Source organism: Miniopterus schreibersii (genome assembly GCF_964146895.1).
Source record: "Miniopterus schreibersii genome assembly, chromosome: Y".
NCBI lineage: Eukaryota > Metazoa > Chordata > Mammalia > Chiroptera > Miniopteridae > Miniopterus > Miniopterus schreibersii.
In genome coordinates this window covers 3,095,625-3,122,910 of record NC_138120.1, presented here as the reverse complement: position 1 = coordinate 3,122,910, position 27,286 = coordinate 3,095,625, and the positions used below count along the sequence as shown (strand labels likewise).

At 35.2% G+C, this 27,286-nt stretch overlaps 1 protein-coding gene across 4 annotated transcripts in view; it reads left to right on the top strand.

Moving 5' to 3' along the window:
• The window catches only part of LOC308552009 (lysine-specific demethylase 6A-like), a 252,461-nt gene that overhangs the window by 209,555 nt on the left and 15,620 nt on the right, over window positions 1-27,286 (top strand). For all 4 annotated transcript variants that reach the window (XM_081126956.1, XM_081126954.1, XM_081126955.1 and 1 more), the window contains 6 exons: window positions 7,022-7,086; window positions 7,178-7,252; window positions 7,709-7,857; window positions 19,979-20,093; window positions 23,170-23,357; window positions 24,319-24,460. In XM_081126956.1, coding sequence (XP_080983082.1) covers window positions 7,022-7,086; window positions 7,178-7,252; window positions 7,709-7,857; window positions 19,979-20,093; window positions 23,170-23,357; window positions 24,319-24,460 — 734 coding nt within the window. The remainder of the gene's footprint in view (window positions 1-7,021; window positions 7,087-7,177; window positions 7,253-7,708; window positions 7,858-19,978; window positions 20,094-23,169; window positions 23,358-24,318; window positions 24,461-27,286) is intronic.

Below are 27,286 nucleotides of genomic sequence, written 5' to 3'. Positions count from 1 at the left end.
ACTTACATTTTAAAAAATTTTCTAAGGGATATTTCCTGGCCTGGAATGGTGTCTCTTTTTGAATATTCTGTGTGAACTGGAGAAGAATGTGTTCTACTGTTGTTGATGTAGTAATCTATGGTTGTTCATTATATCCAGAAGATTGGTGGTATTCTTGAGTTCTATTCTGTCCTTACTGATTTTGTAGGAGCTATATCTGTTTCTAATAGGAAGCAATTGAAATCTTCAACTCTAATTATGGTTTCAGTTTTTTCCTTAAGAATTTTAATTCTCTGTTGTTAGGTCTTGTACATTAAACATTACTTTGTCTTTCAAAGAATTTTCCCCTTTATCATTGTGTAATGCCCTGCTTTCTTCCTGACATTTTTGCCTTTTACAGTGTAATCTGCCTACAATTAACATTAACTACTCTCACTTTATTTTGATTAGTGTTAGCTTTCTTCATCCACATATTTTTTAAGTATATGTATCTGTATATATTATGTTGGTTTCTTACAGACCCACCTGTATTTGGGTTTTAATATTTTATTCAGTCTGACAACCTCTGTCTTTAAATAGGTACATTGAGAACATTGATATTCATAGTGATTATTATCTACCATTTTATTTGTTTGTATTTATTTACTTATCCTTTGTTCTAACTTTTTATTCTACCATTTCTGTGTTTATAAGTTTTTATTAATTGTATAATAACCTATTTTTCTTTTCTTAACATATGTTATACTTTAAAAACATATTACACTAGTATTTGTCCTAGGGTTTGCAGTGCACATTTACAACTAACCCACCTGTACTCTCAATAATATGGATTCAAGCCTAGTACAGGTATTTTATAATAACATAATATATGTATATTTTAATGCATCTTTATTGATTTCAGAGAGAGGAAGGGAGAGGGAGAGAGACAGGTAGAAACATCAATGATGAGAGAATCATCGTTGATTAGCTGCCTCTTGCATGCCCCCAACTGGAGATCAAGCCACAAATTCAGGCATGTGCTCTGACTGGGAATTGAACTGCAATCTCCTGGATCCTAGGTCACTGAGCCATGCCCAGCCAGGCTCAACAACATAATATTCTTAGAATTCTTTGTCCTACTGCTCAAGTCATTGCTCTGCAAAAGGATACACACACACATACACACAAGAATACATAGTGAACAACTTTTGCTATTATTTTTAACTAACTGTAGGCTGTTAGATCAGTTAAGAATAAGAAAAATATTAGGCCACTGTCTTACATCGTACACAAAAATGAGCTCACAGTGGATTAAAAAGTTGAACATAAGGCCAGAAAAGAAAAACAGTTCTAGAAGAAAACATGGGATTAAGCCCAATGCTTACTTGGCAGCAAATAAGACAGCAAAAACAAAAATAAATAAATAGGACTATGTCACGCTAAAAATCTTTTAAACAGCAAAGTAAACCATACAAAATGAAAAGGTAACTTACTGAATGGGAGAAAATATTTTCAAATCATATATAAAAGGGGATTAATAACTGAAATATAGAAAGCACACATACTACTTAATAGAAAAAATACCAAATAATCCATTTTAAAAATTAGCACAGTCACTCAGTAGACATTTTTCCAAAGAAGACATTAAAGTCGTCAACAGGTTCACGAATAGATTACCAGTTATCAAGGAAATTCAAATCAGAACCACAATGAAATATCAACTCACACCTTTCATTAGGGACTTGTTTAATCTTGTGTCCCCATTTTGGCTGCCTCTTTGGGTTTGTTTCTATGGATTAGGTCTATCTTCTAGGACTCCCAGTCTTTTGGATGGTCTCTGGTCAGACAGTGTTTGTGACTAGCCTTGAGTACCCTGTTTGAAGTTTTCCACATCACAGATTCTGGTTCCTTCTGCTGGGGCTGGGTATGTTTGGGCAGGACCAAGATGCTGACCAAGGTCTGCTTTTCTAGGCCCTGGGTCCACAGGCAAATGAGGCAAAGACTCAAAGCACCCTGAGGCTGTTATTCAGTCTCTTAATTAGCCTCAGGCTGTAGAAAGCACAGGGTGAGGCAATTACTCCTCCCCGTCCCTCCAGGCAAAAGCTGTTTGGACCATAAACGACATGTCTTCTGCCGTATGGAGAATGACTCAGCACATGAATCCAGATAGGTGCCCTCTGAGCTATCTTCCCCCAGCTAGAACTTCTGGATTCTCCTCACACAGCTCCTGTCTACTTTGCCTTCCCTCTACTGAAGCCCAAGGTGAGTGCCTGTGCACAGGAAACTTTGTGTGTTAGCCCTTTAAGAAGGTGCCTGCATTTCCAGCCCTCTCCCTGGCAGACAGAAACCCAGCTACTTTTTACAGCCACCTTTCTTAGTTCTCGTGCTCTAGTGCTTTCTTATGGGCACCTTTCTTAGTTCTAGTGCTCTGGCTAGGAAGCCCAGCCTGGCGTTTAGACCCCAGAGTCCTCAGTGGGAAGCCCCATGGCTGAGATATCCCTCAGGACCTTCAGCTGCAGCCTGTGGGAACCCAGCCAGCTCTCTCTCGTCTCCACACTTCCTGCACATCTCTAAGCAGTCTCCATTTTCCCTTCTTGGTTATGAGAGTGCTCTTCAGCTCATCTTCAGTTGCAGTTGATTATTCAGGGAAGTTTGTATCTATTTTATTTGTAATTCCTGTTTGATTCTGGAAGAGTGTCAGTGTAGCTTCCATTTAATCCGCTACCATCTTAGAAATCCCCATATTATTGATAGGTACTTGTCATTTTTATCCTTTTTGCCTCTGTGTCTCTCTATGTACTTCTTCTTAAACAGTCCTTTTAACTTTTCTTGCAGTGCTGGTTTGGTGGTGATAAACTCCTTAAGCTATTTATTTTTGTTTTTGTTTTGTTTATTTTTGTTTAAAATATTACAGATGTCCCTTTTTCTCCCCAATCACCCATTCCACCCCCCTCCTCAGTTCCTCTCCACACCATTGTTCGTGTCCTTGGGTTATGCATATATGCATATGAGTTCTTTGGTTAATCTTTTCCCCCTCCACCCACCTACCTTCCTTCGTCCCTTTGAGATTCATCAGTCTGATCCATGCTTCCATGTCATTGAATCTATTCTATTCATCAGTTTATTAAATTCTTTAGACTCCACATATAAGTGAGCTCATGTGATGTTTGTCTTTCTCTGCCTGGCTTATTGTGCTTAGCATAATATTCTCCAGGTCCATCCTGATGGTAGCCATTCTGACAGGTGTGAAGTGATACCTCGTTGTGGTTTTAATTTGCGTCTCTCTGATGATTAGCCACGTTGAGCATTTTCTCATGTGTCTCTTGGCCATCTTATGTCCTCTTCAGAGAAGTGTCTATTCAGGTCCTTTTTGCCCATTTCTTACTTGGGGTGTTTGTCTTCCTCTTGCTGAGTAGTATGACTTCTTTTTACACTTTGGAAATTAGCCCCTTGTCAGATAAATCCTTGGCAAATATGTTTTCCCAGACTGTGGGGTTCCTTTTATTTTGAGGCTGTTTTCTTTTGCTTTGCAGAAGCTTTTTAGTTTGATGTAGTCCCATATGTTGATTTTTTCTTTTGTTTCTCTTGCCTAGGAAATATATCACTGAAAATTCCACTGCTTGGGATGTCTATGACTTTACTGCCTGTGTTTTCTTCCAAGATTTTATGGTTTTGCAACTTACATTTAAATCTTTTATCCATTTTGAATTTTTTTTTGTATATGGTGAAAGTTGGTGGTCGAGTTTCATTTTCATGCATGTAGCTGTCCAATTTTCCCAGCATGAGCTTTTTTTTTTTTTAGTTAAAGGTGATAAACTCCTTTAGCTTTTTGTTTCACCTTCAATTTTGAATGATAGCCTTGCTGGATAGAGTAGTCTTGGTTTCACATCCTTGTTTTGCATTTGCTTGAGTAGTTCATGCATTCCCTTGTAGACTAAAGAGTTTCTGTTGAGAAATTAGTTGACAACCTTATGGGAGCTTATTTGTAGGTAACAAATTGCTTTTTCTTGCTGCCTTTAAGATTCTTTTTTTAATATGATGTTTCATGGCATGGGCCACTTTAGGTTCTTCTTGCTTGGGACTCTGTGTTTCCTGGGTTTTTGAGACTTTGTCTTTCACTGTGTTAGTGATGTTTTCTGCCAATATATTTCTTTAAGTAGGTTCTCTATCCCTTGCTCACTTTCTTCTCCTTCTGGTACCTCTATTCTGTGGATGCTGTTTTGTTTCATGTTGTTCCAAAGCTATCTTAACTGTCCTCCTGTGTTTTTTTTATTGTAGCTGTTTTGGGGTTTTGTTGTTGTCTTTGTTTATTTTATTGTTGATAGTATTGCAGATGTCTCCCATTTGTCATTTTCCCCCCCTCTACCCAACCCCAACCCCAGGCTTTTCCCATGCTATTGTCTGTGTCCATGGGTTATGCATATATGGTTTTTGGTTAATCTCTCCTCCTGTTTTTTTATTGCTTTTTTTCTTTTTGGTTCCTTGTTTGAGTGATTTTTTCTATCCTATCATCTAATTCGCTGATCTGATCCTCAGCTTTCTCTAATCTGCTGTTTATTCCTTCCAGTGTATTCTTTATTTCTGCTATGCCATTCTTCATTTCTGACTGGTTGTTTTTCAGGGTTTCTATGTCTTTTCGTGCTGTTGAGCATCTTTATAATCATTACTCTGAACTTTGTATATGATAAATTGCTTATTTCCATTTCATTTAGCTCTTCTTCTGGTGGATTCTCTTGTTCTTTTATATGGGGCCTGTTTCTCTGTCTCTCAGTTCTGGTGGGCTGGCCTTTTCTAGCGGGTGTCTTGTGGGACCCATTGGTGTAGTCTCTTTGATCTGTTGAGCTGGGTGCTTTAGTAATGTCCCTGTGTGGGTTATCTGAGCCCTCCTATTGTAATTGGCATCTGATTGCTGTTATCCCTCTCTTGGTTGGACTTGGTCCTCATGCTTGCTGCCTACAGGCCCAACTCCAGTCACATCTTGGCAACTGTTATACAGGACAAGACAAAACAGGACCAAACTGAAAACCACACATACACAAAACAAAAATTAATAACAAGAACCGCCCATCTGGGCGTGGCTCAATGGTTGAGCATCAACCTAGGATCCAGGCGATCGGGGTTTGATTCCCAGTCTGGGCACATGCCCAGGTTGCAGGCTTGACCCCCAGTCATGGGGTGTGCAGGAGACAGCCAATCAATGACTCTCATCATTGATGTGTCTGTCTCTCTCTCTCTCTCTTTCTCTCTCTCTCTCCCTCCCTCTCCCCCCCTCCCTCTCCTTCTCCTTCTCCTTTCCTCTCTCTGAAATCAATGAAGATGTATTTTTTAAAATTAAAATAATAAAAAAAAGAACCAAAGCAACCCCAGCCCCATCAATAAAGAATAAGAAAAGAGGAAGAAAGGGCAATAAAAAGGAATACTGTGATACAAGAGATCAAAAGAATTAAAGCAGAAAGAAGAAAATGAAAGGAGAAGGTGAAAGAATAGAAGGTAGAGAAAAGGAAGAAAATATAAGAAGAGAAGAGAAATATAAATATGAAATAATAATTTTAAAAGGTAATGAATAAAATAATACATGGAATACGAAGAGGAAAAACGAAAAATAAAATAAAAATGTTTTAAAAGAGAAGAAAAAATAGATAAAGAAAAGGCGAGAAGGGATATGAGAGAAAAAATAAGCAAAAACTAAGTGAAATCTAAAGAAAGAGATTATATACAAAGTAGTATTAGAGAAAGAAAATAAAGTGGAGTTTGGCTCCACAGATTTTGGTGCTTACTGTCTTCATGTTCAGCCTTTGGATCTGCTATTTGTGGAAGTTCCCTGGATGTTGCTCAGATGTTGTCCCAGGAGGGGACAAGGCTGCACTGCCACAGTGTCTCTCTGGCTTCCCAGCTGTGCACTGCCAGAGTTCACCCTCTCCCTCTCCTCCTCTTTTCTCTGAATTCCTTGCTCACAGTATTTCAGATTAGCTTCTCTTCATCTGGTTTTTCTTGCCAACTTCCCTGCAGTTCAGCCACAAATCTGTCTGGTGTTGGGAGCAAGGGGTAGAGGATTCTACCTACTCTGCAGCTATGATGGATCCTTTCCATCTTCTTTTAAATATGGATTGGCAGGTGTCTCATCACTGTTGCCTTTGGGAATTATATTGGCAGCTTTGTCAAGAGGTTTTTATTCACACATTTATTTTTTAGCACTTAATATTCTTTATAGTACTATGTAAATTTTTATTATCAATATAGAATTTATTGTGTCAAAACTTAAACTGTAAAGAACTTCTTTAAATGCCCATAATTTTGTTAGTATGATTCACAGAGACGGGTTCAGGTGACTGAACAAAATCATAATTGGAAATAGGAAATCTTAATTTTTTTACCATGTACATCTTTAGCAATGTATATTTGTATTTGTATGCCATCTGTCAGTTTAGAATATGCTCTTCCTTTGCTACTTTGGCATTTATAAGCACCTTTGATGTTTATACCGTACTTAAATGACTGATCTTATTTCAATTTTTTTAATTCTCATTTTGAATATGTGGCAAAAATCTAAAAATTACAGATTTTATGCTTAGAGAAGAGCACCAATAGGGAAAAACAATTTACTCTTTGTTTTTGAAATAGGGAATTGAGTCTTTTTCCAAGGAGTATGTACTTACAGATTTTCCTAATCCTTAAAATTTTTCAGGTATTTTAATATTATTTTTGTTTTAATTTTATAGTTCTCTCTCAAATTCCTTCAACATTATTTAAAATTAAATTCATCTACCATATAGAATCTCTTTGGACCATGGTGGATGTATGTTTTTCTTATTTGCATAATAATTGGGTTTTATAATGTTAATTTTGTGGCTGGTGGAAGAGGATGAGTATCGTGCCATTTGACTTATCTGTTGTTTACTTAATGTAGTCATTGAAGATATTTTTTGTGAAATGTTTATAGAAACTTAGTTTTCAAAGTATAACCAAGTAGGGCTCATCTAGATAGGATTATTTTATTAACTTTTGTAATTAAAACAATGACCTGAAATAGGATCCTATGCATGAATGTTTTTTTAATCCGTAGGAAGAAAATGAGAAAAGAATGCAACATAAAGAATATTCAGATAATGAACCCACATCTTCAGATTTGTAAGTAACTTTCAGTGTTCAGTCAGTATTTCTGTGCAAAAGGCATGGATTTAATTGGGTTTTTTTTGTTTGTTTGTGTTTTTTTTTTAAGTTCTGGAAAGAGAAGGAAAGGACCTTTTAAAACCATAAAGTTTGGGACCAACATTGACCTTTCTGATGACAAAAAGTAAGTCCTTCAGTTCTGTTCACATGAAGTAAAAATAGGATTGCAGGATTGGAAATTGCTTAGTTACTGTTTTTTGTTTCATTCTGTTTTTTCTAGTTTTTTTTATGTTGATATTAGCTTAAAACAACAGCATTTTGAAATATTTCTTTCTTAGATTTTTAATTAGATTTTTTTTTACTTGAAGAATGCCAGAACATTAATTTGATAAATTTAAAAATAAAAATTATGTGTTTCATTTGCATGAGTATTATAATTTTTAGGTTTTTATATAATTATCACTGTGTTTTAGATTATGTTTTTGTTGTTTTTTAATTAAACAGTTCAATCCTTTTGACTTTAAAAGTATAATACTTAGAGATTAAATGTTTTCTGATCAGATCACAGAATTTTTGAGACACTTAATTCTCATAAATATTTGCAGCAAAGTTAAACTTTTATTCTGTTGTTTTATTTCAGGTGGAAGTTGCAGCTACATGAGCTGACTAAGCTTCCTGCTTTTGTGCGGGTGGTATCAGCAGGAAATCTTCTAAGCCACCTTGGTCATTCCATTCTGGGCATGAATACAGTTCAACTATACATGAAAGTTCCAGGGAGTCGAACACCAGGTTATTTTTATGGACTAATATATCTTTTTAATTCAAAAGAATTAAATTTTAATTCAAAAGAATGTGTTCATCAAATATGATACATTTACACAATCAGTATCGTGCCATTTGTAATTGTTTAATTCAAAGGATTTTTTAATTCTTTCTCATAGGTAAAAATATTTGAAGTTATTCTTATAATTGATCTGAGAGTATTAAATAATTTGTTGTCCCCATGTGTCTTTCATCTTTTTTATATGTAATCACCGAAAGAGAAAAATATAACTAGGAAGGAAGCAATAAGTCACTCAGTGAGTGAACTATATTAAGGCAGTATATAAAGGCTTTGTGTTGATCCCGTTGACTGCAAGCTGGCAGTTCTCCAATTTTTTTCACTGCTGTTACATTAAGAACTGTATCATATTATATGAACTTAATATGTTTATTATATATAATAATAATTTTTATTGAAAATACTTAAAATATGTACTGATATAGTCTCACTTCTTGTTTTGCTACATTTTAAAAAATAGAATTCAGAAACTTCCTAATGCAGTGGTCAGCAAACTTTTCTTTAAGAGGTTAGATAGTATTTTAGGCTTTATAAGCCAGGAGATTAAGTTGAAGATACTATGTAGGCAACAATATAAAAGTAAAAAAAATTCTCATGCCTTTTTTTGATAAAAATTAAAATACATAATAATTGATACAATTTTTTTTCTCTTAAAGGGGTAATAAAATTTCACTTTATTGGGCTTGAAATCAGTGTTCTGAATTATCAAAATCAGTTGCAAATGTTCATCTGTTAAAGCTCTTCTACAATGAGATAATATGTATTTTATCTTTAAAAATGTCTTTTCACACACATAGATATTACCAAATACTGCTCTCAATGTATGGGCATATTTTATTGAACATATTAATTGGTTGAAAAGCACATAAAGAGTTCTGTTAACCTTGACTGGCATGGTTAGAGTGTTGGCCTGCAGCAGTACCTGTCAGGGGTAGTACCTGGGTGCAGATTTGATCTCCAGTCTCAGCTGAGGTGCATTTGGAAGGCAACTAGTCGATGTGTCTCTCTCACATCAGTGTTTCTCTCTCCTTTTTCCCTCCCTTTCACTCTCTAAAAATTGAAAGGAAAAAATATAGTCAGGTGAGGATTAACAGAAAACAACAAGAATAGTTCTGTTAGTTTTTTTTTACTTGACGTTTCCTTTCACATTTCATTACATTGCAGATTAATCCTTTCCAATTGAAGGTCAATTGGAAGCTTCTCAGTTGCACAAATGGCTTTTGCAAAATGGAAATATTTTGTGCCCTTGCACTAAGATTTGAAAAACTATACTAGAGCTATAGTTTGAGCTTGAAAAATATATGCTGCAAATGATTGAAGGTATGGACATCTAGATTTTTATTTAATTTTTAATTCTACACAGAGTGCATTAAACAGATTAATAGTACCTGCAGTGCAAAAAATATTGTCTTCCATATTAATTGACTATGTAGTGTAAGTTCTGTTTTGCAATATAAGATGGGGTTTTTTGGTTGGTTTTTAAAGAATCATTATGAAGATTGCATCAAAATATTCATGACCAATGACAATGGCTGACGGTTCTCATTCATAAAAAATTTCAGTCTCAACCCTGAGCTCTGTAAAACTTACAGTACTTCTCCTTGCCAAGGCATATGTGATCTGCTTTCTGACAAGAATCCGTGAAACTGATGTGCATAAAGTATGTGCCAGTGAATAATAACATAATTAACTGTAGACATTAAGCACTTTACATTTTCATAAACTTTGTTAATTTATCCAAGTAAGGCTTTTTCTCACTCCATACATATTTTTCCCACCATAAATTGTAATATATGTTGGCAGGTGCCACTTCAGTCATACTTAGTGTTTTTCAGCTTCTTAGAAAATATTCTCACATGTAGTGGTCCTATGGAGACCACTTATAGAGGTTAATTCTTGAGTCACTTCACATTAGGCATTGACTTCTCAAATAACCAGTTACATAGTATTAATAATCTGTTGACTTGTCAAGGTGTAAGAGAAAGTGCTTGAAGTTACTTATTTTTGAATTGACTATTGATGTTGCTTCCAACATCTTCATGAGTAATCTGTTCTCAACAAAAGGCTAACCGTGGAACCATTTTTTCTCTAGAAGTACCCATTGCAACCAAACATGATTTAATTAACTCACTATCTGAAACTGCTATTATTGCCTAGCCAGAGATTTCATTTGGTTATCCTTCAATTTTGTTTTAATTTTTGTGAAATAGTTTTGCTTTGATGAAGTACTACATTTTTACATTTTAAAATTTTCTATCCATTGTTTTTCTTTAAGATACATATATCCACAATGGAGGATATTCTTTCCTTTGAGACTGGAAAACAGTGGATAGAGAGACTGGAAGAGAGGAAGGGAAGGGTGGGGAGAGAGGAGACAGACAAACATCAATGTGAGAGAGACACATCAATTGGTTGCCTCCTGCACACGCTCTGACGGGGCGGGGCCATGGATCTAACCCACGACCCTCAGCTGCACCTGCCAGAGCTGAGATATGCATATTTTAGTGAGCGCTTCACTGGTATTTTAGTTATGCATTGTAATCTTTTAGCATAACAAGAACATCACTGAGTAAGTGCAGTGCTTTTCTATGAAATTGAGGAAAACATTCACACTTCCACATGTCTTAAAAGTGCTAAATTTCCTTTTTTGTTTTTTTTGTAAATCCTCACTGAGGGCATGCTTATTGATTTTAGAGAGAGGAGGGGCAGGGAGAGAGAGAGAGCAAAACATCCATGCAGGAGAAACATCTGTTAGTTGCATCTTGTATGCGCCTCAGCAGAATCAAACCTACAACCCAGGTACATGCCCTGACCAGGTGTCAAGCCCACAGCCTTTCGTTATACAGGAAAACTCCAGCCAACTATGCCATAGGCCAGGGCAGAAGTGCTATAAGTCTTTCTCGTTTTGATTTGAGGGCTATACATGGTAATAAATAAAATTTTAAAAAAGATATGTTGAACTATGGGTGATATCTATAGAAGCTGAAATGCTTTTGGGCTATAACTATTTAATGCATTTATAGTTTGCCTAGTCATACAAGAGATGAAGATTGCATAAGGTCTCTGTCACACTGCTTAATTCTAATGTGTTAGCATAAAGCACCCATAGACAGAACATAAATCGATAGCATACCTGTGTCCCATGAAAGTCTTATCTATAAAACAGGTGTTTGCCCCATGGGTCATATTTGCCATACCTGAAAGTTTCATTCAACACAAATATTTTGACTAAATGGGGGGGGGGGGAGGCATTCAAATATAGGATCATCTTTGATCCCCTTGCATTGACAGGGATATGTCATGAGTGATAGTTCATATATTTAGTCATTTGTAAACTGCAGCCCTTGGTCAGTTAAGAGTAGATGATAGCAATATAGCTGAGTTCAGATATATTGTAATATCTACAGCTACATATCATCCCCCTGTGTTTGTGTTTGCTACTGCAGCTGCTGTTGGCAGCAGCTGTAGTTTGAAAACCAATTGTTTACTTCTTCAGTATATTCTCACTGTGTACTGGCCAATTGATTTTTTAAAATTAGGTTGTTGCATGTTTGTAAACTTTCCTGATTGGAATTTCCTGAATATAGTTTTGGAAGAAATACTAAAATCTCAGCATTTTAGAAACTAGTATTTAAGTTCTTTAGTATTTAAGTTCTTTAAATTTATTGTTTTATTTTTAGAGAGAGGGAGAAACATCAATTTGTTGTTCCAACCATTCATACATTAATCACTTGATTCTTGTGCCCTGACCAGGGATCAATCTTACAACCCTGGCACATCGGGGGTGACACTAACCAATGGAGCTAGCTTCTCAGAGTTTTCGATGTACAGCCAGGGATAGACTCCATTGGTTAGAATTTTTATTCGTAGACTAGAACTGGAAATTCACTTATTAATTGGCCATCATTGTAGTTAATATTGGACAAATTTTTCCTCTCAAGTTTTTTCTTCCACTGCATATGCTATTAAACCGGATCTATTAAAATGTTTTAATTACCTCATTCATTTGGAAATCTTGAAAAAGTAAATATTTGAAAATGAAATGAATCAAAGGAAATGAAAAGATGCCTTTTTTCGTAAAACTTGGAATTTATTGTTAGTTTTTATGGCATTCATTCAACTCTAAATTATTTAATTTCTTGTTTTTCATTAAGTACATTATATTTGTATTGTTATTTATTAAGTATATAGTTTCAGGTGTACAACATAGTGTTTCAAAATTTATATACATTTATATACCTTACCATGTGATCACCACTTTGAGTATATTAATCATCTGTGCAGTTACCACAATATTAATATTAATAGCGTTCCCCTTCACCTTTTTTATCCATACCCCCAACATTCTACCCTCTAACAACTAAGAGATTGTTCATTTTTAAACATGAATCTGCTTTTATTTTATCTTTGGGATTTTTTAAATTTCAAAAATACCTGAAATCATACTGTATATTGTCACAAATGGCAAGTTTCTTTTTTATTGCTGAATAATATTCCAGTGTTTGCATGCACACTGTCTTACCCATTTATCTATGGGTATCTGGATTGCTTTCATATCTTGTCTTATATATCTAGAGCTATTTTTCATTTTTTGACAGTTACTCCACCAATTTACAATCCCGCCACCAATGCATGAGGCATATTTTTCTTCCACATCCCTGACATTTGTTTTTCATTGACTTTTTGTAATAGCCATGATGACACGTGTGAGGTCCTGTTTTGTCGTTTTGATTTGTATTTCTCTGTTTATTATTGATGTTGAGCATCTTTTCATCTGGCTGTTGGTCATCTGTTGTCTTTGTTGGAGAAATTTCTGTTCATGTCCTCTGCCCATATTTTGATGGAATTGTTTAATTTTTTTGTTATTGAAATGTTGTATGAGTTTCTTATATATTTTGGATATTAATCCCTAATCTGATATATCATTTGCAAATATATTTTCCCATTCAGTAGGTTGTCTTTTTGTAACATTTTGGTATCCATCACTGCAGAAGCATTTCACTTTTTGTTTTTATTTTTACTTATTTATTTTTGCATGTTTCTGTCCAGTTTTTCTAATACCATTTATTAAAGAGACTGTCTTTATGCCATTGTATTTTTTTGCCTTTGTCTTAGATTAATTGACTATATAAGTGAGGGTTTATTTCTGGACTGTCTATTCTTTTCTGTTTTTTTGTGTCTGTTTTGTGACAGTACCATACTGTTTTGATTATTATAACTTTGTAATGTAGTTTTAAATCAAGACCACTTGATCAAGTTCTCAAGAACGCTTTGGCTATTAGTGGTCTTTTTTTATATTTCATATACATTTTAGAATTACTTTTTCAAGTTCTGAAAAGAAGCCATTGGTATTTTGATAGGGATTATATTGAATCTCTAGATTGTTTGGGGTAGTATCTTAACAGTATTAATCCTTCCAGTCAATGAGCAGATTATATATCCTTCCATTTCTTTGTATCATCTCAGTTTTTTTCTTCACTGTCTTATAGTTTTCAGAGTGCAAATTTTTACCTCATTGGTTAAATTTATTCCTAGGTATCTTATTCTTTTGTTGCAATTGTAAATAGGATTTTTTTCGTAGTTTTTTTAAATTCATTGTTAGTGTACAGAAATGTGGTAGGTTTCTGTATATTAATTTTGTATCTTGCCTCTTTACAAAATTCATTTTTAATTCCAAAGATTTTTGGTGAAGTCTAGGTTTTCATGTAGTATCATGTTGTGTGCAAATAATGACAGCTTTACTTTTTCCAATTTGGATGCCTTCTGTTCGTTTTTCGTGTCTAATTACTGTGGCTAGGACTTCCAAGTATAAATTGAATAATACAGGTGGGGCAAAGTGGGTTTACAGCTGCTCAAATGAAAAATAATTCAATAATTAATAGATAATTATACAAGAATAAACTCTGTTTCACATATTCACAACTGTAAACCTCCTTTTGCCCAACTCTGCATTATTGACAGTGAGTATCCTTTTCTTGTTCTGATTTTAGAGTAAAACTTGTATTTTTTCACAGTGGAGTATGATGTCAGCTGTGGGTTTGTCTTATATAGCCTTTATTTTATTGAGGTAATGTCCCCCTTACCCATTAATGAGGTTTTTTTTAAATCATAAATGGGCCCGGCAGGGCATGGCTCAGCGGTTGAGCATCTGCCTAGGATCCAGGCAGTCGGTGTTTGATTCCTGGTCAGGGCACATGCCCGGATTGTGGGCTGCAGCTGATCAATCACTCTCTCATCATTGATGTTTCTATCCCCCTCTCTCCCTCTCCTTTCCTCTCTCTGAAATCAATAAAGATATATATATTTTTTTAAATCATAAATGGATATAGAATTTTTGTCAAGGACTTTTTCTACATCTATTGAGATGATCAAATTATTTTTGTCCTAGATGTTGTTGATGTGGTATGTAATGTTAACTGAATTGCATATATTGAGCCATCCTTGAATCTTCGGTGTAAATCACATTTGAGTATGTTCTATAATCTTTGTAATGTATTGTTGAATTTGGTTTGCCAGAATTTGTTGAGGATTTTGGCATCTATGTTTATAAGAGATATTGGCATGTAATTCTCTTTTTTTGTAGTGTTTTTGTCTGGTTTTGGCATCAGGGTAATGCTGGCCTCGTAGAATGAGTTTGAAAGCATTTCTTCCTCTTAAATTTTTAGGAAATAGTTTGAGAAGAATAGATATTAGTTTTTTTGAATGGTCAGTAGAATTAACCTGTCAAGCTGTCTTTCCTGGACATTGTTAAAAGCTTTTTTATTACTGCTTCCATTGTGTTGCTAGTAATCAATCTGTTCAGTTTCTTTATTTCATCCTGTTTTGGTACTGGTTTTCTGGGTTGTACAACTTACTTGCATGTAATTGTTCGTATTATTCTTTAATGATCCTTGTTTGTCTGTGGTGTCAGCTGTAACCTCTCCTCTTTCATTTCTGATTTTATTCGAGCTCACTTTTTTTCTTGATTAGTCTGGCTAAAGTTATGTTGATAGTTTGATTAATCTTTTCTGTTTTTTTTTTGTTTTAGTCTCTGTTTCTGCTTTGGTTAATTATTATTCACTTTATGCTACTCATTTGGATTTTGTTTCTTCTTTTTCTACTTTAGGTGTAAAGTTAAGTTGTTTATTTGAGATTTTTCTTGTTTCTTGAAATAGGTTTTTATAGCTATGAACTTCCCCCTTAGAACTACTTTTTCTGCACCCTCTAAATTTTGGGGAGTTGTGCTTTTATTTTTATTTATTATCAGGTATTTTTTATTTCCTGTTTGATTTCTTTTTTGGTTCAACAGTTTAATAACGTTATTAAGTTTCCACGTATTTGTGGGTGTGTGTTTTCCCAGCTTTCTTCTTATAGTTGATTTCTAGTTTCATTCTGTTATGGTCAGAAAATATGCTTGATATGATTTCATTAATCCCTCTGTGGCTTAATGTTTGAACAATCTTGAAGAATTTTCCATGTGTACTTGAAAAAATGAGTATTTTGCAATTTGGTGGATGCAATATTCTAATAATTTGATATGATCTAACAGGACAATTAAGGCTGTTGTTTCCATATTAATTTTCTTGCCTTCTGGATGATCTCTCCAACAGTATTAGAGTAGGGTAGTAAAGACCTCTACTAGTGTTATTGCCGTCAATTTTTACCTTTATGTTCATTAATATTTGTTTTATATATTTAGGCACTCCTGTGTTAGGTTTATAGATATTTATAATTGTTATATTCTCTTCTTGGATTGACCCCTTAAAAACTGTGTGATATCCTTTTTTATGTCTTTTTACCTTCTGTGTTTTAACTTTTTTTAAAATATATCTTTATTGATTTCAGAGAGAGAGGAAGGGAGAGGGAGAGAGATAGAAACATCAATGATGAGAGAGTACTTGATTGACTGCCTACTGCACGCCCCCCACTGGGGATTGAGCCCGCAACCTGGGCATGTGCCCTGACCTAAAATTGAACCTATGATATCCTGGAAACTAGGTTGATGCTCAACTGCTGAGCCACACCCAGCCTGGCGTACCTTCTGTGTTTTAAAGTCTGTTTGTTTGATATGTGTTGCTACCCCAACTTTTTTGTTTCTGTTTGCATAGACTGTCTCTCTTTTTTTTTTTTAATCCTCACCCAAGGATATATTTTTTCCATGGATTTTCTAGAGAGAGTGAGAAGAGAGAAGAGGGGAGAGAGAGAGAGAAACATCGATGTGGGAGAGACACGTCGATTTGTTGCTTCCCACATGCACTCTAACTGGGGCCAGGGAGTCAAACCTGCAGCCAAGATAGTGTGCCCTTGACCAGGAATCAAACCCGTGGCCCTTTTGATCCCTTCAGTTCAGTCTGTGTATATCTTTCCATCTAACGTGAGTCTCTTATATGCAGGGTATAGATGGGTCTTGGTTTTTTTAAACTCTGTTCTGCCACCCTGTGTCTTTTTTAATTTTTATTTGTATTATTTTTACTTTTAATTACAGTTTATGTTCAGTATTTTATATTAGTTTCAGGTGTACAGAATACTTTACAAAGTGGTCCCCCTAGGAACCATACATAATTGTTATAATATTACTGACTATATTTACTGTGCTATAATTTGCATCCCTGTGACTATTGTCTTTTGATTGGAGCATTTAGTCTGTTTACATTTTAAGGTAATTATTGATAGGTATGTTGGCCTTTTTTTTTTTTTTTTATGGGGTAGTGGTGGTTTTTCATTTGTGTATTTTCTTTTCTCTTGATCTCTTTTCTTTTGATTTGTTGGCTTTCTTTAGTGCTTTGATTGGGTTCTTTTTCTTGTTACTATGAGGGTCATAAAATCCTATATTTTTAGCAGTGCAGTGTAAGCTGATAGGCATTTAAGTTCAAACACATTCTAAAAGCACTACTTACCCATCTCCACACTTTGTAATTTTGATGTTATATATCTTTTTGTTTTGCTTATTTCCTGATTATTTATTGTAGTTAACAGTGATTTTGCTACTTTTAACTTCTATATTAGCTTTCTTTTTTTTTTTAATATATCCTTATTGATTTTAGAGAAAGGAACAGAGAGGGAGAGAGGGAGACCAAAACATCAATGAGAAGAGTGTCATTGATTAGCTGCCTCCTGCACACCCCCGACCAAGGATAAATCCTGCAACCCGGGCATGTGCCCTGACTGGAAATTGAACCTTGATCTCTTGCATCCTAGGTTGATGCTCAACCACTGAGCCACGTCCGGCCAGGCTATATTAGCTTTTTAAGTGACTGATTTACTGTGGTAATTCTATATTTGCCTTTACCTGTGAAATTTTTTCTTCATATATTTTCTTACTACTGGTTATAGCCTTTACTTTTCTGCGTAAAGAAGACCCTCTAATGTTTTATGTAAAGTTGGTTTAGTGGTGATGAACTTCTTTAGATTTCAATTTCCTGGAAAACACATTTTCTCCTTTAATTGTTACTGATCACTTTGCTGGGTATAGTATTCTGGACTGTAGGTTATTTTCTTTCTGCATTACAACTGAAAGTATTTCCTAACACTTCCTTCTGGCCTGCAAAGTTGCTGCTCAGATCAGCTGATAGTCTTAGCTGTGTGCCTCAGTGGTTAGAGTGTTGGTTGGTAGACTGGAGAGTCCAGGTTTGACTCTGGCTGAGGGCCCATACCTTAATGGTAGGCTCAATCCCTGGCCCAGGTGAGGTACGTGCAGGAAACAACCAATCATTGTCTCTCTCACATTCCCCCTCTTCTCTCTCTCCCTTCCAGCCTCCCCCCCACCTCTCTCTCATGTACGCATGCACAACTCCCCTCTCTGAAAAACAAAGGAGAAAATATCCTCCATGAGAATTTAAAAAATAAATCAGCTGATAACCTGATGGGGTTTCTCTCTTATTGACTTGATTCTCACTTGGTGCCTTCTCTCAGAATTTTCTCTATTTTTAATTTTTGCCATTTTAAGTACAGTTACCCACGTGGTGTGGTTTTCTTTGGGTTCATCTGGTTTAAAACACACCGTTCCCTGGACCTAGATGCCTGTTTCCTCCCTAAGATTAAGGAAGTTGTCAGCTATTATATCTTCAAATGTACTTTCTGCCCCTCTATGTCTTCTCCTGTAGTCTCTATAAGGCAAGGTTAGTGTGCATGATTAATGTTGTCCCAGAGATTCCTAATACTATTTTCATTTTTAAAAATGTTTTTTGCTGTTTTGATGGGGTGATTTTCACCATTTTCAAGGTTGCTAATCCATGTACATTAACTGAGCTGCTGTTGATTCTTTCTAGTGTTTTCCATTTTAGTTATTGTATTCTTCATCTCTGAATGTTTATTATATTTTCTCACTCTTTGTTGACATCCTCTCTGTTTCTCTACTTTCAAATTGTTGAGCATTCTTATGACAGTTTTTTTACTACTTTATCAGGGAAATTGCCCATATTAATTTTTTAAGAATTCATTTGTGGCTTTTTTGTTGCTCTTCATTTAGGAAATATTTTGTCTCTTTATTTTGTTAGACTTTCTGTGTTTGTTTCTGTGAGTTAGATGAAATGACTGTCTCAATGTTGAAAACATTGCCTTGTGTTACTGTATAGTGAGCTTACTTTAGACTGCGTACTAGATGCTCCTAGGCTGGATGGAGTTGGAGCAGCTACCTGCAATACTGGGTGCCACCTGGCCAGGAGGAGCATTCATGGGCAAGACTGCCTGATGAGTGTTTGCTTCTTTGTGCCCAGCTGGCCTGGGTGATAAGGCCCCACCACACCCTGCTGGTCTGCTCTCAATCCAGGCAGGGCCTTCAGGTATGCTCTCATGGTTGTCCATGTTGATTTTATTGCCTAAGGCAGGAGCAGAGTTTGTGCTGTGCAGGTCAGTCCTGTGAGAGTGGGTGCCCTGTTGATTTCTTAGTACTCCAGGCACAGCTGCCCTGTGCACCGTTTCTGTTGTTTGACTGATGCTTGAACCCAATCTGTGTTGCTCCCACCACCCCATGCTGTTAATTCACACTCTGCTGTATCATGCTGGTTCCCTCTTATCCACACAGGGCTGCCCTGTGTGTGTGTGTAGCAGTAGTTTGGTGTATGTGTGTCTTAGCACTGTATTGGACCCACTGGATCTGGCTGCTAACAAGGGACTTTGTTCACACACTGTAGTGCCATCTTGTTTCTGTTTGAGCTAGCTTCAGGGGTGGTGCCTGGGGGGACACTGTGGCAGCCTTGCACATTGACCAGTGCCCGTGGAGAGCTCACACCTGAGCTATCCAAGTTGGGAGAACACAAAGAATGCCACTACCTGTTCCTTTAATTTTGATGGGTTCCCCAGTTTTCTCTCTGTGATCTCTCTCTTCTGTGTTGTGCAAAAGATGTTCAGTTGTCTCTCAGAGGGAAATGCTTTAAATATAGGTATGTATTCAGTGTGTTTGTGGGAGGGAGGGAGCTTGTTCGACATGTCTTCTTGGAGTATTTTATTTTTTTGTATAGCATTAGTTCTTCAACAGTGTTGTATAATGTGTTTTATTTTTCTCCATGTAATTCAAAGAAACAGTTTTGAGTTGCCATTTATTTGGTAGAAGTTTTGTATCTCTTCTTACCTACATAAATAAAAGTGTACTTGCTATGGGTGTTTACAATCTGACATGATTTTTAAATGTATTCTGAAAAATTCTAATTGCTCTCAGGCCCTGTTCTGGGGTTTTTTCCGTTTTTAAGTAAATCCATCATGTTGTCCCAAATCTCTGATTTTAAAGCTTCCTGCCAGGTAATACAATCAACCTACCTGTAGTGGGAGAATTGTAAGCATTTAAACTATGTACTAATGTCAACTTGGGATGTTATAGGAGTTAACAGGTATAGGTTGTTAGGGGACCAGTTACATTTTTAAAAGTGTACCTCTTTATTTTCTTATACTCTTTATGAGAACTAGGAGTAGTTTATAAAGGAACAAGTAGTAATAATAACAGTAGCTAATATTTATTACTTGTCATTTGGTATCCACATATTTGTAAGCATTTGTTTTTCATGCAGTTCTTGAAACAACCCAGTGATTTAAAGGCACATTTGTTCCATTGAATATACAGTATAATAATGACCTTTTTTTCCCATTAATTTTCAGGTCATCAAGAAAATAACAACTTCTGTTCTGTTAACATAAATATTGGTCCAGGTGATTGTGAATGGTTTGTCGTTCCTGAAGATTATTGGGGTGTTCTGAATGACTTCTGTGAAAAGTGGGTTTTTGAACTTTTAAAGTAATTTTTAAACATTTTTTATAAAGGGCAAAAGTGTGATGCTGAATTTCAAATTATTGTTTAACAGAAATTTTATTTTAAATGATTTTATTCCAAATTTTTTAGTTTATGTTACATGTAATATATGAAAGGCCATGAAACCGGCCTATGCAGTAGTAACAGGTATGAATTCAGAAGATAGGGAATGAATTATTTCTTAGGTTAATTTTAAAAATTGATGCGTGGCCCTGCTGGGCATGGCTCAGCAGTTGAGCATCAACCTGGGATCCAGGAGATCCAGGTTCAATTCTTGCTCAGGGCATATACCCAGGTTGCAGTCTCCATTCCCAGTCGAGGGTGTGCAGGAGGCAGCCAGTCAGTGACAACTCTGTCATCACTGATGTTTCTCTCTCTGTCCCTCCCTCTCCCTTCCTCTCTTTGAAATCAGTAAAGATATATTTTTTAAAAATTGATGCCTGAATCCACATTCATTTGGCAAACGTGCTTTAAGAAAAATTTGGCTTATTGTAATTGAATTTTAGAAATGGTAGAAATTCTAAAATTAAGTACCCTTATATCTTGTAAATGACTCAAGGTGTGTATCATTGTAAATCAGCCTAAAATTGTTAGTTATCCAACAGCAAGCAAATCACCTGCTATTTTCAGAGTTAGTAATGATATTGGTATAACTATGTATATTATTCATTTATACTCATTACTGTGTAATGTAAATTATACATTATATACTTAAAACAGAAAAAATTGGATAAAATTTTCATAATACATGAGATTATTTTTAAATCAATACACATAGATCATTAATTTTTACTTTTAATGTTTTGAAGGGTCTTTATCAATATATTTTATTTCATAAAAACTACATCATAGTGGTTAAAAAAATAACACTGACTTTTTTTTTTAATTTAAAATATTACAAATGTCCCTTTATCTCCCCAATGACCCATTCCACGCCATCCCACCCCTCTCCCCATTCTCCTCCCCACCATTGTGTGTGTCCTTGGGTTGTGCATATATGCATATAAATTCTTCGGTTACTCTCTCCCCCTCCACCCACCCGCCCTCCTTCCTCCCTCTGACATTTGTCAGTCTGATCTATGCTTCCATGTCATCAAATCTATTCTGTTCATCAGTTTATTAAGTTCTGACATTTTTTTATTTTAATCTTCACTCGAGGATATGTTTAGAGAGAGGGGAGTGGGAGAGAGAGAGAGAGAGAGAAACATCGTTGTGAGAGACAAACGTTGACCAGCTACGTCCTGTATGCACCCTGACCAGGAATCAGTCCCACAACCTGGGTATGTGCCCCACTGGGAATCAAATCTACAACCTTTTTTGGTGTATGAGACTATACTCCAACCTACTGAGCTGCATGGCCAGGGCAAAATATGATTACTTTTAAAGTTTTATCATATGTATATGTTTTCCTTAGTCTAAGTACAGTTTTTAAAAATTTATTAGGAAAATAATCTATTTTTATCTGAACTTTATGTATTAGCAAACTAACAGCTTAAGCAAGGAAAAGATAATTGAGTCTTCATTGTCCTACAGAAAACATTTATTTCTTAGTTATAAAAAATGTATATTGTAGTATTTGTTACAGGTTCAGTATACTGATCCTTATTATTTTGGGTGGGAACTGACTATTATTAGGGTTTATCTTTTCTTGCTTTCAAACAGATAGGTGATCCAGCTCACAAATTGTTGGAAAAGACAGGTGATATCCAAACCATTTGAATTTTAGGGTAATAAAAATATCAAGTTAGAATGATTCATTTATTTAGAGTTGTAGAAATGGCACTGTCATCTCAGCTTTTCACTGTAGTTTTATTTTCCATAAAGATAATTGCTTTTAATGTTTATAATTCCTATTTTAACTATTTCAAATAATATGATACATTGTTTTAAAATCAGTTGATTTCAGCTTTAGAAAAAAGATCTATTTGCCTTTGTTGGCTTTCCTTCCTCCATCCCCCTACCCCCACTTTTTTTTAATGGAAAGTTTTTTCCAGTTTTATATTGGTAATGTTTGAGTGAAATATGGCTAAGGTTTGTACTGTGTTTGTAATTTTTTTCTTTCTTTTTCTGTCTTTGTGTGTGTGTGTGTATGTATGTGCATGCATGTGTATGCGGGGGCGGGTGGTGTGTTTTACTGAAAATATTTGAAAGCTTATAAAAAACATACCAGTCTTTTTGTCCCTTGATTTGTCAGCATCTTCTGGACTTAAGTTAAAAAAAAGCCTTCCGTTTTAGGAAAGGAAGAGAAGTTTCCATATAGACAACTCTAAGACATGTTTTATTATATCTTTAGGTCAAAAGAAGGGATAAAGTAAAAACATTTCCTAAATCTTAAAGGAACAGTTCTATTATGTGAATTTCTTTTTTAGAAAATTGAATCATTTGAAGTACCTAAAATATATCTTATTAAATTCTTCATAGAAAAAAATTGTTAATGTAGTTAATCTTGTGATGAAAGAGAGTAGTAAATAAAATTTAAAATTAAAACTTAATAATTGTTCTGTTTATGTTGGTGGTGCTAGTAGTGGTGGTTCATGTAAAAATAGGGACCTTCTAGCAATTCCTGGGAGAAAATAAAGGACAGAAAAACTCTGGATCCAGATAAATCAAGGGAAGGTTCCCATTCTTACATCTGCCACAGTGATTCTGATTAAGAAGTTTAAGTGGCTTGATGTGGTCTTCACTCTCAACTTCCTTTCCAGGACTTTTAATAGAGGTTTTTTTGGGAAGAAGGGATAAATCAGAATGTTCTTTATTGAAAGCAAATTAAAAACCAGTATATAAAGTATAATGTGGAACTTTAAATTTTGGAGTTTTGAAAAGTAAGTTTAAGCATATTGTACAGATCTTTGAATAAACCTCCCTTCAGTCACCCACTGTTAATTTTGTTGTAAAGCCCTCACTTTTGAAAAATGCAGTTCTTATTACAGTACTGTTAAGCTTTAATGAATGAAATACACTGAAAGCACTTTTAATTTTTTGAAATTATTTACAGATTTGATGAAACATTGAAAATTTTTCCATCACATTTATTTTTCAGAAATAATTTGAATTTCCTAATGAGTTCTTGGTGGCCCAACCTTGAAGATCTTTATGAAGCAAATGTTCCTGTGTATAGGTTTATTCAAAGACCTGGTGATTTGGTCTGGATAAATGCAGGCACTGTGCACTGGGTTCAAGCTGTTGGCTGGTGCAACAATATTGCTTGGAATGTTGGTCCACTTACAGGTATTTCAAATAATACATTAACAGATTTTACAAGTTAAAGTATTTTTCTAATGTAGGTATTGTTTTTCTATTAGAAAACAGCTCACTAAAAATTGGAGGTTGTGTCTGCTAGGAAATACCATTTTAGTACAGAGAGTAAATTCAAGTTAAGAAATGGATATCCAGGCCTGGCTGGGTGTGGCTCAGCAGTTGAGCATCAGCCTAGGATCCAGGAGATCAGGGTTCGATTCCCGTTCAGGGCACATGCCCGGGTTGCGGGCTAGGCAGCCAATCAGTGACTCTCTCATCATTGATGTTTCTATCTCTCTCTCTCCCTCTCCTTTCCTCTCTCTGAAATCAATAAAGATATGTTTTTTAAAAAAAGAATTTGTTGAAAAAAGAAAAGAAATGAATATCCAAGAACAAATATTTGGGCTAATAACAAATGGCTGCTTTGTAGACAAAAATGATATACTTTTGATATTATTGTGTGTTGTTTTCATAAAGGAAGTTCTTTATGAGCAAAACCAAAGAAGAACTGTTATTTAGAATTTTTATTTCATCTGGTATATCATATATGCAGCCTTAGAACATCAAACTATTTAATACAGATAACGTAAAGAATCTGGCCTTTGGAGCCAGGAAGATATTAATGATACATTTGTAATTCTACCTTTGTCAAACCTTATGAATTCGGGCAAATGCTTTGAACATTTTGGGGCCTCGTTAATTTTCCTAATTTAGAAAATAAGAATTATAAAGTCAGTAAGGCTTTGAAAGAATGAAATGAAATAAAATGTAGCACAGTGCTAAACTTCAGTAAGTTTTCTTTACATGATAATTTAAAACTATGTCATTTAAAAATCTTCTAGTGTTTTGTTTTCAGAATTGGTGTTATCACGTGAAGAGGTGATAAATAACTATCTTCATATCTCATTACTTTGGGTTACTTTGTATCTTAAAAAACTTTTTTTCTTTGTAGCCTGCCAGTATAAATTGGCAGTGGAACGGTATGAATGGAACAAATTGCAGAGCGTGAAGTCACTAGTACCCATGGTTCATCTTTCTTGGAATATGGCTCGGAATATCAAAGTCTCAGACCCCAAGCTGTTTGAAATGATAAAGTAAGTGCTTTCTAAAACTGCTAGTCTCTCTTTTCTGAGGAGATGAGTGTGGGTATATGATGAGGAGTGTTAATCAATTTTTCCCCCAGTGAATTATGTTTGTTGACAAATGATAAAATAGTTCTGAAGTCCTGACCAAAAAGTATAAGAAAAAAAATGTATACAAATATATATGTTCCAAATCTATGATTACTATGTATAGAGAGGAATTAAGGCATACATGATTCTATACTAAATTCATACATCTGTGCTTTTTCTTAATCTCTGACCAAACTGATTTCCCAGGACCTTTTTATGTTTTTTGTTTGTTTGATTGTTAATCGTTACCTGAAGATATTTTTTCATTGATTTTTAGAGAGAGTGGAAGGGGGGAGAGAGAGAAAGAGAGAAAGAAACAATGTGAGAGAGACATACTGAATGATTCCCTCCCCACTCTCCCTGACTGGGGCCAGGGATCAAACCCAAAACCCAGGTACATACCCTTGACCTGCAATTGAACCTGCAGCCCTTAGTTCTGAGGACTGACACTCTAACCATTAAGCCAAACCAGCCAGGACTAAGTTTTAATATTAGAAGTTTGCCCACAGCAACAGAGAATGATAATATAATATAAATAGTCCACAGTGAAATTAACATTTAGAATAGTGATTTTACTGAAATGATAAAATTTTCTGGATGTTCTCATTAAATTATCCCTTTCTTAGTTTCCTGAACCACTCATTATAAATTTAATAGATTAACAATTTGAATACATATATCCTATTAGCTTCTCTTTTATTGACTTATTTATTTTTTTAGACAATAACTTATTTTTTTTAGAGAGAGAGAGGAAAGGAGAGGGAATCATTGATGTGAGAGCAAAATATCAATGGGCTGCCTCTTACACACTGCCTACTAGGGATCAAGCCCGCAACCTGGGCACATGCCTGACTGGGAATTGAATCTGTCACCTTTTGGTGTACAGGTCTACATTCCAACCAACAGTCACACCGTTGAGGGCCCATTTATTTTATAACTATTTTTAGATTACATACTTCCAGACAGTGCCACTTAGCAGTGTGTCTCCAGATTTCTATTTCCATACTTTTTTTCCTCTCCCCTCCACTGTCACCAAGGAAGAGTAATTCTGGCCAAATTTGGGGAATTATAGACTAAATAGTTAAATCACTGTTTATTTGTTTTCACTATGTCTATTCAGGTTCTATGTATGTTCATTATTTTGTGAATGGGAGAGAAAGATTTACAGTGTCTCCAAAACTTATTAGATCACTACCTTTAGAAACAGTGTTGGTTTATTATAAGTCATTTCAAATCTATGACAAAATTTTGTTCTAACCAATATATCCACACAAAAGTTGTGAGGCCAGGGTAGTGTACCAGTGCAGTGTTTTATCTAGGACTCATTTTATTTTTTTTATAGATGTGTAAAATTTGAAAAGTTTGAAAACATTTAGTCAAAACTCTCACCCAGTGTAATAATTTCTATTAAAATTCCACAGTTTTTGGTCATTTGTTAAGTTCTTCATTGTGATAATTACATCAAGTCTAATTTCTTGAAGATACAGCCTGGTCCAAAATGTACTGTTTGCTCTCAGAGCCCTAGACATTATTATTTATGCAAATGAATCACATTCAGCAAGTGTTTGAGAACCACAAACTATATGCCAGACACTATTCTTAGGAATAAGAATAGGCACTCCAGTGTATAAAACAAAATCTTTGTGTTTGTATGGTTTAAATTCTAGTGAGCCAGACAGACCAATTCTCAAATACATAAATAAGTTACTGTTAAGTAATATGAGTAAAATAAAATAGGACAGTATGTTTTCTCGTTAGAGAGGTAGAGAATGCTACTTTTTGTTGAAGTGTCTTCTGAGAGCATGTTTTCTATACTTGCACTAAATAGTGCAAAGGAGATAACTATAGAAGATCTGAGAGTAAAAACATTGTAGACCTTCAAAACAAGTGAAAGGCTTTGGTGTATTTATGGGACAGAATGGCCAGTGTGACTAGTAAATGATGAAAGGGAATAAACAGATGTGGTGATTTCACATAAATGTTCAGGTACCAAATTTTAGATGGATTTAGAGGCAATGGTAAGAACTTTAGGTAGTAATTCTGAGTATTGTGGACTACTGTTAAAGGACTTAAACAAGGAAAGGCCTAGATTCTTTTTTATATTTAAAAAGTATGAAGCCCGGCCGGGCGTGGCTCAGTTGTTGAGCATCGACCTAGGATCCAGGAGATCGGGGTTCGATTCCCGGTCAGGGCACTTGCCCGGGTTGCAGGTTGCAGCCAATCAATGACTCTCTCTTATCACTGATGTTTCTCTCTCCTTCTCCCTTCCTCTCTCTGAAATCAATAAAGATATTTTTTTTTTTAATTAAAATAAAATAATAGTAAAATAAAAAAATAAATAAAAACTATGAATGTATTACTTTATGGCAAATGGATTTCAAGGTGCAAGATTAGAACTAGAGATAATAGAATGCAGTTGTAACAATCTAGACTAATTTGGATTGAGATTGTAGCAAAAAAAAGTGGAAAGAAGGATCATAGCGCTGATGTTGCTCAGTGGTTGAGCATTGTTCTGTGCACCGAAAGGTCACTGCTTCGATTCCCAGTCAGAACATGTGCCCAGTTGCAGGAGGCAGCCAGTCAATGTTTCTCTCTCCCCTTCTCCCTTCCTCTTTCTCCAAAATCATTTAAAAAATAAATAAATAAAATAAAGGTGAAAAATCATTTTTTAAAAACAAAAAAGGATCACTGTGCAGACTGTTGTGAAGTGTAAGCTTTAGGGCTTATTTATAGATTGCATAGTGAGAT